The sequence below is a fragment of the Oncorhynchus mykiss genome, chromosome 30, assembly GCF_013265735.2.
Source record: "Oncorhynchus mykiss isolate Arlee chromosome 30, USDA_OmykA_1.1, whole genome shotgun sequence".
Lineage (NCBI taxonomy): Eukaryota > Metazoa > Chordata > Actinopteri > Salmoniformes > Salmonidae > Oncorhynchus > Oncorhynchus mykiss.
Window position 1 is genome coordinate 21,057,283 of NC_050570.1, and position 12,120 is coordinate 21,069,402.

Below are 12,120 nucleotides of genomic sequence, written 5' to 3' on the forward strand. Positions count from 1 at the left end.
AGAATCACTGAGGACTGTAGAGTCTAGATTGACATTCAAAAAGCAATTTGTCTCTGAGACATACCCATTAAAACCCTACTTCCCTTGTTCTTTATTAGGACATCCGGTCATAGAATCCTGTTTAAATCCAGGCCCACTGGGCAAAAACTGGTGGAATCAATGTTGTTTCCATGTCATTTCAACCAAAACATGTCATTTAATCAGCGTGGAAAACCTGATTGGATTTGCAAAGAGTCATCAACGTAAGGGAATTTGGTATTTTTTTCCCATGTTGAATTCACGTTAAATGATAATTCAAAAAATATATAAATCAAAACTCGACTTGATCTGACGTCTGTGCCCAGTGGGGGGGCAACAGTAATGGTGAACTACCAGACTTACTAGCGAGATACTCTGTTGCTGTACTATAATATAATGTATTAAAATGTCCCGGTGGAAGATAACTTTTCATTTAGTCATATCATGGCCTTTTCTAAACACTAAAGGGCAGTTTTGTCATGGGCCTCTCCACAGGGAATCTGGAATGCCTGATAATACAGATCAGTAGAGTCCGGCCTGTTATTTCCCTCTGGGCGCATTCCGGAATGGCATCAGCGGGAAAGAAGGAGAGAAACGACCGGTCCGGTCAAGGAAGAAGTGTGTGATTGTTAGCGTGTGGAGTCGCGTGCCGACACACTTCCTGACGGTGTCTTGGTGTGCTGTGGGTTTAGCCTTTGGCTCTTGGTCTTGCTGGGTGATGGTGATGTGATGGGCCTCTCTAGTTACTGCAGAGTAGTTTGGACAGTCAATACACAAGATTCCTTTTTTTGTAGTTGTTATTTTGCTCACATAAATGAATACAACCTTCAAAGAGTTTTGGGCTTTTGATTTAATCTATGGTGGCGGCTTGTACTTAATTATTCTGTTTCTCCGTATGTGAACTGTTATTGTAACTCACAGTTGATGAGAAAAAAGTCCATTCTACACTTAAATTGCATATTTGCTAAAGAATGTTAGCTAACCCTGTAACTCTCACTCTGAGGTCTCCTGGTATGGTTGTACAGAAGGCTGGTGATCCATCAAAGGCTAGTCAATGGCAAAACGATTACCCCCCTGTTGTGTCCCTGAGGGCAGGGGCACGAGGCGCAGTATCAATTACCCTCAAGTTAATTAGCATAGATCTACAGACCAGTCTGAGGGTCTGGGTGTCGATAACTCAGCTTGGTGCAGCCCTGTGCCACTGAGCCAAATCAACCCCGACTCCTATAGCTGATGGGACAGTGGGGGAGAGGGAGAGAGAACAGTAACTAACGCTGTAGACAAATTAGATTCCCTCGCAAATTAAAGAGGGGAGGTGCTAGTGACAATAATGGCCTGTAAATAAGACGTTAAGTAGTGATCAGATCAGCCTTCTCAACCCCTCCATGTTTTATTTTTGCAGAGCTGAGAAACACATCACAGACATCGCAACGGGATCTATTAAACTAAGACAGGCTTTTGGCTGAAAGGACCAGTGACCCTGTGTTATGTGAAGTGTGAACCGAGTCTTTCAATAAATCCCAGCTAAAAGAGTCTCTAATTGGCCACCCATGGCAATCAAAACCTACTTACAGCCATATCAAGATACAATTAGAAGGTACACAATTGCATGTATTAACAAACAGTAAGCAAGACAGATGGATTCCCTATACAGTTCACACTGGCTGTGAGTTATGAGTTATCATACTGTATCATACCTCCTCTGGGTGGTCTATTATAGAGCTGCTGTATGGAGCAAAGCCACTCTTCTCCACAGCACCTGACCATTACTGTTGTAATCCACAGACTCAGACTGCTGGCTCTGCTTCACATAGAGAAACAGAGAATGTGAGGAGGGTGATCAGGAGAGAGAAATATAAAAGAATAATGACCAATTTCCATACATTCAGATCACAGCCGTGACTTACGGAGATGAAAGGGAGAAGACAGAAAAAGTGAATCAGAGAGACAGAAAAGCCAGGCTGCTAAGAGATGGTCAGACCCCTGTGTGTACATCGGCAACCGCTATCAGAAAGGCATATGTTAAATTGGTCAGCCAACCCAATGATCTGTCAGTTCCTCTTGATTCACTGGTAGAATGGTCAAATACAAATTGGAGTCCCACAGTGATGGTTGGGCTTCGTGAAATTGTAAACATACACAGACAGTAACAACCGACTATTGTGAATGAAATCTTTAGGTTTTGTGAGAAGCATACAGTACAGCCACCATAGGGAAATATGTCCACAAAAATATGATTGGACAAGAACTGTGTGATGATAATAGTTTTAGTCTCAAGCACAGAGATGGAAACAGTGCACAACAAAACCCAACGTCCCTGGCAGGGATCACAGAGCCAGCCAGTTCAAATGAGTTCAAATACATGAGAAATGTAGTGAGAACTGTTTCAGCGTTCCAGTATGAGTGAATGTTGGTGAGAGGGATGAGGTTGTGTAGGAAGGTTGGCTAAGAGGGGATGATTGAGTGGTGTAATTTCAGCTCCCATGCTGCGCTTTGTCATGTTAATGGTATTGTAACACTGTTGCAACACATCAACATCAATAACACATGGGGCTAAATGGCAGCTGAATACCCCATGAAGTCTAATAACCAGTGGGGGATAATTTCTGTGAAAAGCATAGCAGTGGCATACAGTACCAGTCAAAAGTTTGAACACACCTACTTATTTCAGGGCTTTTCTTAATTTGTACTATTTTCTACATTGTAGAATAATAGTAAAGACATCAAAACTATGAAATAACACATATGGAATCATGTAGCAACCAAAAAAAGTGTTAAACAAATCAAAATATATGTTATATTTGAGATTCTTCAAAGTAGCCACCCTTTGTCTTCATGACATCGTTGCATAATCTTGGCATTATCTCAACCAGATTCACGAGGTAGTCACCTGGAATGCATTTCAATTCAAAGTTGTGCCTTGTTAGAAGTTAATTTGTGGAATTTCTTTCCTTCTTAATGCGTTTGAGCCAATCAGTTGTGTTGTGACAAGGTAGGGGTGGTATACAGAACATAGCTTCCAAATAAATGCTTCACAGAGTTCAAGTAACAGACACATCTCAACATCAACTGTTCAAAGGAGACTGCATGAGTCAGGCCTTCATGGTCGAATTGCTGCAAAGAAACTACACTAAAAGACACCAATGAGAAAAAGAGACTTGCTTGGGGCAAGAAACACGGCAATGGACATTAGACCAGTGGAAATCTGTCCTTTGGTCTGAGTACACATTTGAGATTTTTGGTTCCAACCGCCGTGTCTTTGTGAGACAGAGGATGATCTCCGCATGTGTGGTTCCCACCATGAAGCATGGAGGAGGAGGTGTGATGGTGTGGGGGTGCTTTGCTGGTGACACTGTCTGTGATTTATTTAGAATTCAAGGCACACTTAACCAGCATGGCTACCACAGCATTCTGCAGCGATACACCATCCCATCTGGTTTGCGCTTAGTGAGACTAACATTTGTTTTTCAACAGGACAATGACCCAAAACACACCTGCAGGCTGTGTAAGAGCTATTTGACCAAGGAGAGTGATGGAGTGTTGCATCAGATGACCTTGCCTCCACAATCACCTGCCCTCAACCCAATTGAGATGGTTTGGGATGAGTTGGACCACAGAGTGAAGGAAAAACAGCCTAAAAGTGCTCAGCACATGTGGGAACTCCTTCAAGACTTTTGGAAAGGCATTTCTCATGAAGCCGGTTGAAAGAATGCCAAGAGTGTGCAAGCTGTCACCCAGGCAAAGGGTGGCTGCTTTGAAGAATCTCAAATATAAAATATATTTGTTTAACACATTTTTGGTTACCACATGATTCCATATTCGTCATTTCATAGTTTTGATGTAGTCACTATTCTTCTACAATGTAGAAAATAGTCAAAATAAAGAAACACCTTTGAATGAGTAGGTGTGTCCAAACTTTTGACTGGTACTGTAGATATATACTATTTCTAACAGGTCAAAAACATAAATGTAACATGTGAAATAGCCTATTTCGCTCAAATGATGTTCACAAATGTGTGTACATCCCTGTCAGTGAGCATTTCTCTATTGCCAAGATAACCCATCCACCTGACAGATGTGGCATATCAAGAACCTGATTAAACAGCATGATCATTGCACAGGTGCAACTTGTGCTGGGGACAAAACAAAAGGCCACTAAAATTAGCAGTTTTGTCAAAAAACAATGCCACAGATGTCTCAGGTTTTGAGGGAGCGTGCAATTTGCATGCTGACTGCAGGAATGTCCACCAGAGCTGTTGCCAGAGCTTTGAATGTTCATTTCTCTACCATAATCCGCCTCCAACGTAATTTTAGAGAATTTGGCAGTACGTCCAATCGGCCTCACAACAACAGACCACGTGTAACCAAGCTAGCCCAGGTCCTCTATATCCGGCTTCTTCACCTGCTGGATCATCTGAGACCAGCCACCTGGACAGTTGATAAATCTGAAGAGTATTTCTGTCTGTAATAAAGCCTTCTTGTGGGGAAAATCATTTTGATTGGCTGGGTCTTGCTCCCAAGTGGGTGTGCCTATGCCCTTCCAGGCCCACCCATGGCTGCGCCCCTGCCTGCCCAGTCATGTTATATCGCTAGAATAGGGCCTAATGAATTTTAATTGACTGATTTCCTTATATTAACTGTAAAACTGTAACTCAGTAAAATCGTTGAAGTTGTTGTATTTTGTGTTTATTTTTGTTCAATATATTTATGGTTCTGACTGAATGTAATGTACATTATGTATTTGTCAACATTACAGACGACTGGTAAAACAGAAGGAGTTAAATTACTCGTGTGTGCATATTTTTTGACTGCAATGGTGGCATCAGTGCTATATATCTACATCTGAGTTAGTATTATTTGTTGATCACTATGGTTGATCCTAATATTTCTTTCATATCAGAGTGCAGTGTCTTTGTGCCGTGTCATATTAAAGTAATAGCCAGTTGCTGAAACAGTGCTACAAAAATGCCTAGAGACACCATACTACATACTGTACAGTATATTCATGTCTGCACTGCATTCCCTCTTCCTATCCAGGTGTCCCCTCTGGTCCCAGAAACGTCATCTCCATCGTTAACGAGACCTCGGTGATCCTGGAGTGGCATCCTCCAAGGGAGACTGGCGCCCGTGATGATGTCACCTACAACATCGTGTGCAGGAAGTGTCGTGCAGACCGGCCATCATGCTCCCATTGTGATGACAACGTGGAGTATGTACCCAGGCAGCAGGGTTTAACCGAGACCAGGGTGTTCATCAGTAACCTGTGGGCCCACACCCCCTACACCTTCGAGATACACGCTTTCAATGGAGTCACCAACAAGAGTCCCTACCCTGCTCAGCACGTGTCCATCAACATCACCACTAACCAGGCTGGTCAGTGGCATTGTACAGCACCATGCGTTGTGTCTCACACCATGTGTTCATATACAGCCTCCACTGGCAACCATTATAAAGCTTTGTTCTGGGAATCAATTCTTCAAGGCTTACATTATATTAATGTTCTAAATGATTAATGGTATCACACAACAACACATCAGTACTTCTGACATTTCTTGTTTTTTAAGCTGGAGACATTCTTGAACCAAAGACAAACTTTTGATCTTTTGTCAAGACTGTTGTGGATTATTCATTATGTTTTTTAAATATTCAAACGTCACAAATCGGTTTATTCGTTGTATGTCTTTCAGAGCATAGACACCATTCTGGAGGTAGAAGTGTTGTCACACAATGCATATTTATATCGCTTTATTTATGCTACTGAAACATCATATGGACTTAGTAATTTAAATGTGAGGTAAATAGTATCTGGCTCTGTCAAGCTTGTGTCGGTTGGTGTACTAAAGTGTAATAAATGAAGGAGACATTGTTTCATTGAGAAGCCATTCTAATAATCAGTGCTCCTGTCACAAGCTATACCCCATGGGTAATGCCAGGGCAGTCAACGGCCCACTTCGTCCAGACATAGGAATCGTTGTTAGGAAAACTTGAGAAGGATTCCAATTATGCCTCATTCCACTGTGAATGTTCCCGGAGGTACATCAAGATTGTCTTGCACTGCCATATTACTTTCACTTCAATGGGACCAAGGTTTGATTTATTTTGTACATTTTATTTAACCTTTATTTAACCAAGGTTACTGAGCTCAGTGAGCTAACATTGTGTTCTGTCACATTCAGTTAGAATCATGTTGAACCAAACAACAGAGAGCATAGAGAAGACCTGTAGTCTGTCATTATACCATGGAACGTATACATACAGTACACTACCTTATTTAAACGCAGGGGTTCTCAACTACTATTCAAAAAGGTTCGGTCACTTAAATTACCTAGGTGGCAAACGTCCGGATGGATATGGTCCTTTATCGGCATAGTAACAAACTCCCACCTCGCAACCCATGTGTCCCTAAACTGTTCATACTGTTCATACCCCTCTTTTGGCAGAGAGAAAATATTGCCATTTTAAACCTAATTTCTACAATTCTACACATTCTACCATGGCTTATGGTTGTTCATATGATACCTGAGTGACTCAACAAAATCAATGGGGGCCCGCTGTGGGTCGAGGCCCATGGGCATGTAATCTGGCCATGATAACTACAAGGTTTAGATAGCTGGTTAGCCTAATTTACCTATGTAGCTAGCATGGCTACTACTGTAGTTCATCAACTAGACATTTTATACAGGTTATAAATAGATCTCTAAGGTCTGTCAGTGAATGACATAACAAGAGGAAAACTGCCCATGAATTACTCAACAGCAGTAAGTAGAAAGCCTGACTGATTTCACAAAAACATTATTTTAAATGTTTCATTTATTTGGGGTCGGATCCTGCGGTCCGTATTGACCCCGTGCTAGGTCTGGATCCATCAGGATCCGTGGTCTGCCAGTTGAGGATGGCTGTTTTAACACATATATTCCATACCTCTCTTCTGAGATGCCCCACTGCAAGTGAGGCATAGCTCCTAAAAAAATTAATTCACTTAGAAATGTCCTTATTTTTGAAAAAAAAGCATGTGTTGTCCATTAAAAATGATAATGGGCCTCTGTATGCCTATGTAGATATCCAATAAAAAAATCTGCCATTTCCAGCTACAATAGTCATTTACAACATTAACAATGTCTCCACTGTATTTCTGATCAGTTTGTTGTTATTTTAATGGACAAAAAAAATGTGCTTTTCTTTCAAAAACAAGGACATTTCTAAGTGACCCCAAACTTTTGAATGGTAGTGTACATGGAATATGTTGGTATCTACAATAACACTACTAGAGCCTAGCCAAACATGTCATGTATCAATGGCGGAATGTGTAAGAGGTATGTTGGCGGTGTAGCTACATCTGCTGGAACAGTGCCTAGACTAGGAGTTTTGAAATGTCTCCTTACTGGCTTTTACATAAATAGCAGATGAAATATAGTTAGCTAGGACAGGTTTTGAAATGTAACCTGGACTCAGGGGTAGATGACGTTTAACACAGTAAAATAAAATCTGGGACACTCAAATGTTACGAATTACAATTCATATGATATGTTACGAATTACAATTTGTATGTTATGTTACGAATTGCAATTCGTACAATATGTTATGAATTTGCAAAATATTTGATATATTATAAATTACAATTTCTTGTGGCTAATGTTAGCTAGGTGGCTGACATAAGGCTAAGGGTTAAGTTGACAGGTTAAGGTTAGGGTTAGGGGAAAGGTTAGCTTACACGCTTAGTAATTCATTTAGTAAATCATTTAAATAGATGTACTATGTTACGTCTAGTCTATGAGACCAGGCTGTGAAATGATGAGATTGAGAACATTGGCTTGTAGAAACAGGACTCAAGCAGAAATGAGAACGTAAATTGCCTTTATTACCTAGTAGAGCTAATAGTCCCCATCATCTTGCTTGACAGGGTAATTGCTTGACTTGACAGCTGGATATAGATAAAGAAAGAAAGAAATAGATACACCAAATAGCCAATGCCAGTGTCTTTTGTAAAAACGGCTGCAGTAGTAATGAGTAGGTAAGAAAAATGGTCTGTGACATTGTATTATTGTCAGGTAATTGTGCCGTTTCAGCTGTCTGAGAAGCCTTTTATGTCATGGCTGTGTAAGGAGTTATCTGTCATGTTGGGAATAGAAGGAGTTGAGAAGCAGTGGAGTAGATGGATGTTGAACTAGAGTTACCTTAAACGGTGAATGAGTTGGTTCTATTGAAAGGATCCGTTTGGAGGAGACTGGTTGGAATAGTGTCACTTTCTGAGGTTCAGAGTAAAGGAATTCTCTGTTGAGGAGAGAATTAGTTGTGGTTCAGTAAGGGAACATTAGACCTTATTCAGGCAGGAGTGACAAAGCTGACATGAACTCTGATAGATGCTCTTCTCCTATCCTCTCTCCTCTCCTCTCGGACACATTGTGGTGTGTTTTATCATGCATACTTGATTTACCACCAACCGAAGACCAGCTTACATCTTGGAACTTTTCAGTTGAATGTAAAATGTAATAGTACACATGCTTTTACCATTGCCTTTTACAGTTTCTACATTCTCTAATGTAGGAAGTAATGTCTGCAAAAGTCTGCTAGAGGGTGTCATTCCATAAATTCAAACAGAGGTGCAGATTGAATGGCATGAAATTAATCTTTTAACATGGGCAATGTTTTAACATTTACAATCCGAGGCCCCGCTTACTCTTCCAGAACTGTTTCAGGTAGTTCTAACAGAGTAACTGACAGTAGCAGGCCTGGATGATAGAAGCTCACAGAGAACTGTGCCAAACCCGCTACTCTGGCACAACTTTGGGGCCCCAATCGTTTCCCATACTGGCATAGAGTTAATGTGGCGGGTGCTGGTGCTCAGTGGAGGCTTCTCTACAGCCCAGCAAAATGTGTTCTCAGGGGAACACTTCTTACAGTACACACACTCCGCTCAGGTAAATTTAAAACGTGTCTACTGTTCCATGGGTAGGAGATGTCTGGTCAAAAGTTGCATTGGTCTACATAAAGGGATCCATGTTAACCTAAGCCTCTCATAAAGAACACTAAACCGTGTGTCAATTTGTAGAGAGAGATTTTGTTATTTGTTCCATCAGTGTGATCTTAGAGTATTTGAATTCATCAGACAGACTCTTGAATTCCCAAGTCGAAAATCTGTCACAGTGCTCTCATAAACTGTACTAATCATTGAACAGCTTCAGACGGTTACTCATAGAAGCTCTGCTTCCTACACTAGTAAGAATGCATTTCAATTTCGCATGGAGTATATATTTCCTGGCATTTTGAATCTGAGGATTCAAGAATCACTGCATCAGCTAATCCCATCCTCCATGTCACTAGTATTCTGCAGTCATAGGGGTCTGTCCTTCCTTACCGAAGCTCATTCACCCATGACACCATTAGATGAGACAGGAAAGGCTTGCAATGACTGTATTATTTGGCACCATATACACATAAGTAAACACCTCAGAAAAATACAGAATAAAATCAAGGTATAAGAGTAGCTACAGTAGCCACTGGCAGTTAGCTATATTTAATATCTTATCACAGAAAGCCATGCTCTTGTGTTCTGGTCCGTTTGTCTCCTGTGTCCTATCGGGACATTTGGAAATTGCATCTGAACCAACATCTTGTAAATAAGAAAAAAAGAAACAGATGGAAATATTCCCCTAGGCAGTAGACGTTCAGACGAATAACTCTGTGAGATAACAGGCTATGTCTGGCTATCAGGAGGACTGTCTGTCTCTGTGTGAGGGATCCCTGATGCTCAACACTTCCTGCGCCTGAGTAGAAGCATTATCTAGAGCTATAAAACATTCACAGAGACCGAGAGAAAGAGACAGAGAGAGAGTGAAAAAAGAGAAACAACAATGTGTACAGGAGAAAAGATAGATAAATAAAACAAATTGTAGTAACACAGAAAAAAAATAATGTACACCTAACAAAAAAATGCAACAATTTTAAACATTTTCTGAGTTACAGTTCAAATCAGTCAATTGAAATAAATTCATTAGGCCCTAATCTATGGATTTCACATGACTGGGTATTGAGATATGCATCTGTTGGTCACACAGTAGATACCTTCACACAGTTGCCTCATGCAGCGCAACACACCTCCTTCGCATAGAGTTGACCAGGCTGTAAATTGTGGCCTGTAGAATGTTGTCCCGGGAATGTTGGCGGGAACTGGAACATGCTGTCGTACGATCCAGAGCATCCCAAACGTGCTCAGTGGGTGACATGTCTGTTGAGTATGCCGGGCATGGAAGTACTGGGACATTTTTTCACCTTCCAGGAATTGGGTACATATCATCGATTTGCCCACTGAAGATGGTTACAACACCAAACTGCAGTCAGGTCAAGACCCTGGTGAGGATGACGAGCACACAGATGAGCTTCCCTGAGACAGTTTGTGCACAGTGCAGAAATTCTTCGGTTGTGCAATTCCACAGTTTCATCAGCAGCCGGGTGGCTGGTCTCAGACTATCCCGCAGGTGAAGAAGCCAGATGTGGAGGTCCTGGGCTGTCGTGGTTACACGTGGTGTATGGTTGTGAGGCTAGTTGGACGTACTGCCAAATTATCAAAAATAACGTTGTAGGCAGTTTATGGTAGAGAAATTAACATTAAATTATCAGGCCACAGATCTGGTGGGCATTCCTGCAGTCAGCATGCCAGTTGCATGCTCCCTCCAAACTTAAGACATCTGTGCCATTATGTTGTGTGACAAAACTGCATATTTTTGTGGCCTTTTATTGTCCCCAGCATAAGGTGCACTTGTGTAATGATCATGTTGTTTAATCAGCTTCTTGAAATGCCACACCTGTCAGGTGGATGGATTATCTTGGCAAAGGGGAAATTATCACTAACAGGGATATAAAACATTTTTGCACACAATGAGAGAAATAAGATTTGTGTGTGTATGGGCAATTTCTGGAATCTTTTATTTCAGCTCATGAAACTTGGGACCAACACTTTACATGTTGCGTTTATATTTTTGTTCATTGTAATTTTGATCCAAATTGGTAAAGGAAGCCAGGGACATGTTGTCCCACTCCGTAATGAGACTTTCCTATTGATGTAGATTACCTGATAAAAAGGAACATAGTTTTGTCTGATATACAGTATGTGATGAACTCTGCCTTATTATTTTGGGAAGTAGTCTTGGGATATGGGGAAGTAGGATTCCCCTGGTAATGCCTGGGGACTGCTGCTTCGTCCTTTAGGTCTCCGGTGGGATATTCTTACCTTGTGAGAATTGAGGGTTCTCAGAGGATTGGAACTCTTGACAGTTTTACCGCCCTTATCTTGCTTGTTCAATTTCTCCTCTACACATTTTCCTCCTTGTAAATCCACACACATCTTGGAGACATAAAAAGAGCAACACGCTGAGGCAGGCCTTTGAGAGCACTGCTGGTTTACCTTGGCCAATAAAAATGGATTGGCTACATGAAGCCCAATAATTCAAAAAATGATTATGAAGACATCAATGTCTCTCTAGTAACTTGTCATAATACAAATTATAGCCTGATATTCAGGGGGGGGGTCTCTATTTTTTTCACTCCACCACAACAGAAAATTCCCTCAAAATATTCCCTCTCCTGTCGCACCGGGCGAATCAAGCCCTTTTGCATGGCGCATGGAGATGCAGAAACAAGAGACCACATAGACCTATGTAGTTGTTTTAATACAAATCTGGGAATATTTGGCTAAGCAAACATTCAGGAGAATGTAAGCAGTTACAAAGGAAGCTTTCAAAACTGGAGTGAAGAAGCAGTAAATACTGTATGTTGAATGAGTATGAGCTGTCTGTCATCCGTGAGCAATTAGGGTACTATTTTTTGGTCCCAGTTAGAACCCATTTTGGTTCCAGGTAGAACCCCTTTGTGTTCCATGTAGAACACTCTGTGCAAAGGGTTCTACATGGAACCCAAAATAGTTCTACCTGGAACAAAAGGGATATACCTAGAACCAAAAAGGGTTATCCTATGGGGACAGCTGAATAACTATTTTTTGGTTCTAGAAAGCACCTTTTTTTCTTAGTGTAGGTCTAAAACGTGAGCATGGAGAGCTACAGTACACAAGTTTGCCAAAATAGCTTATTTATTTCAGTCTAATAGTTA

General features: G+C 41.1%; 1 protein-coding gene across 2 annotated transcripts in view; it reads left to right on the top strand.

The window, feature by feature from the left end:
- The window catches only part of LOC110521537 (ephrin type-B receptor 1), a 182,206-nt gene that overhangs the window by 114,923 nt on the left and 55,163 nt on the right, over positions 1 to 12,120 (top strand). For both annotated transcript variants that reach the window (XM_036968882.1, XM_021599141.2), the window contains exon 5: positions 5,056 to 5,391. In XM_036968882.1, coding sequence (XP_036824777.1) covers positions 5,056 to 5,391 — 336 coding nt within the window. The remainder of the gene's footprint in view (positions 1 to 5,055; positions 5,392 to 12,120) is intronic.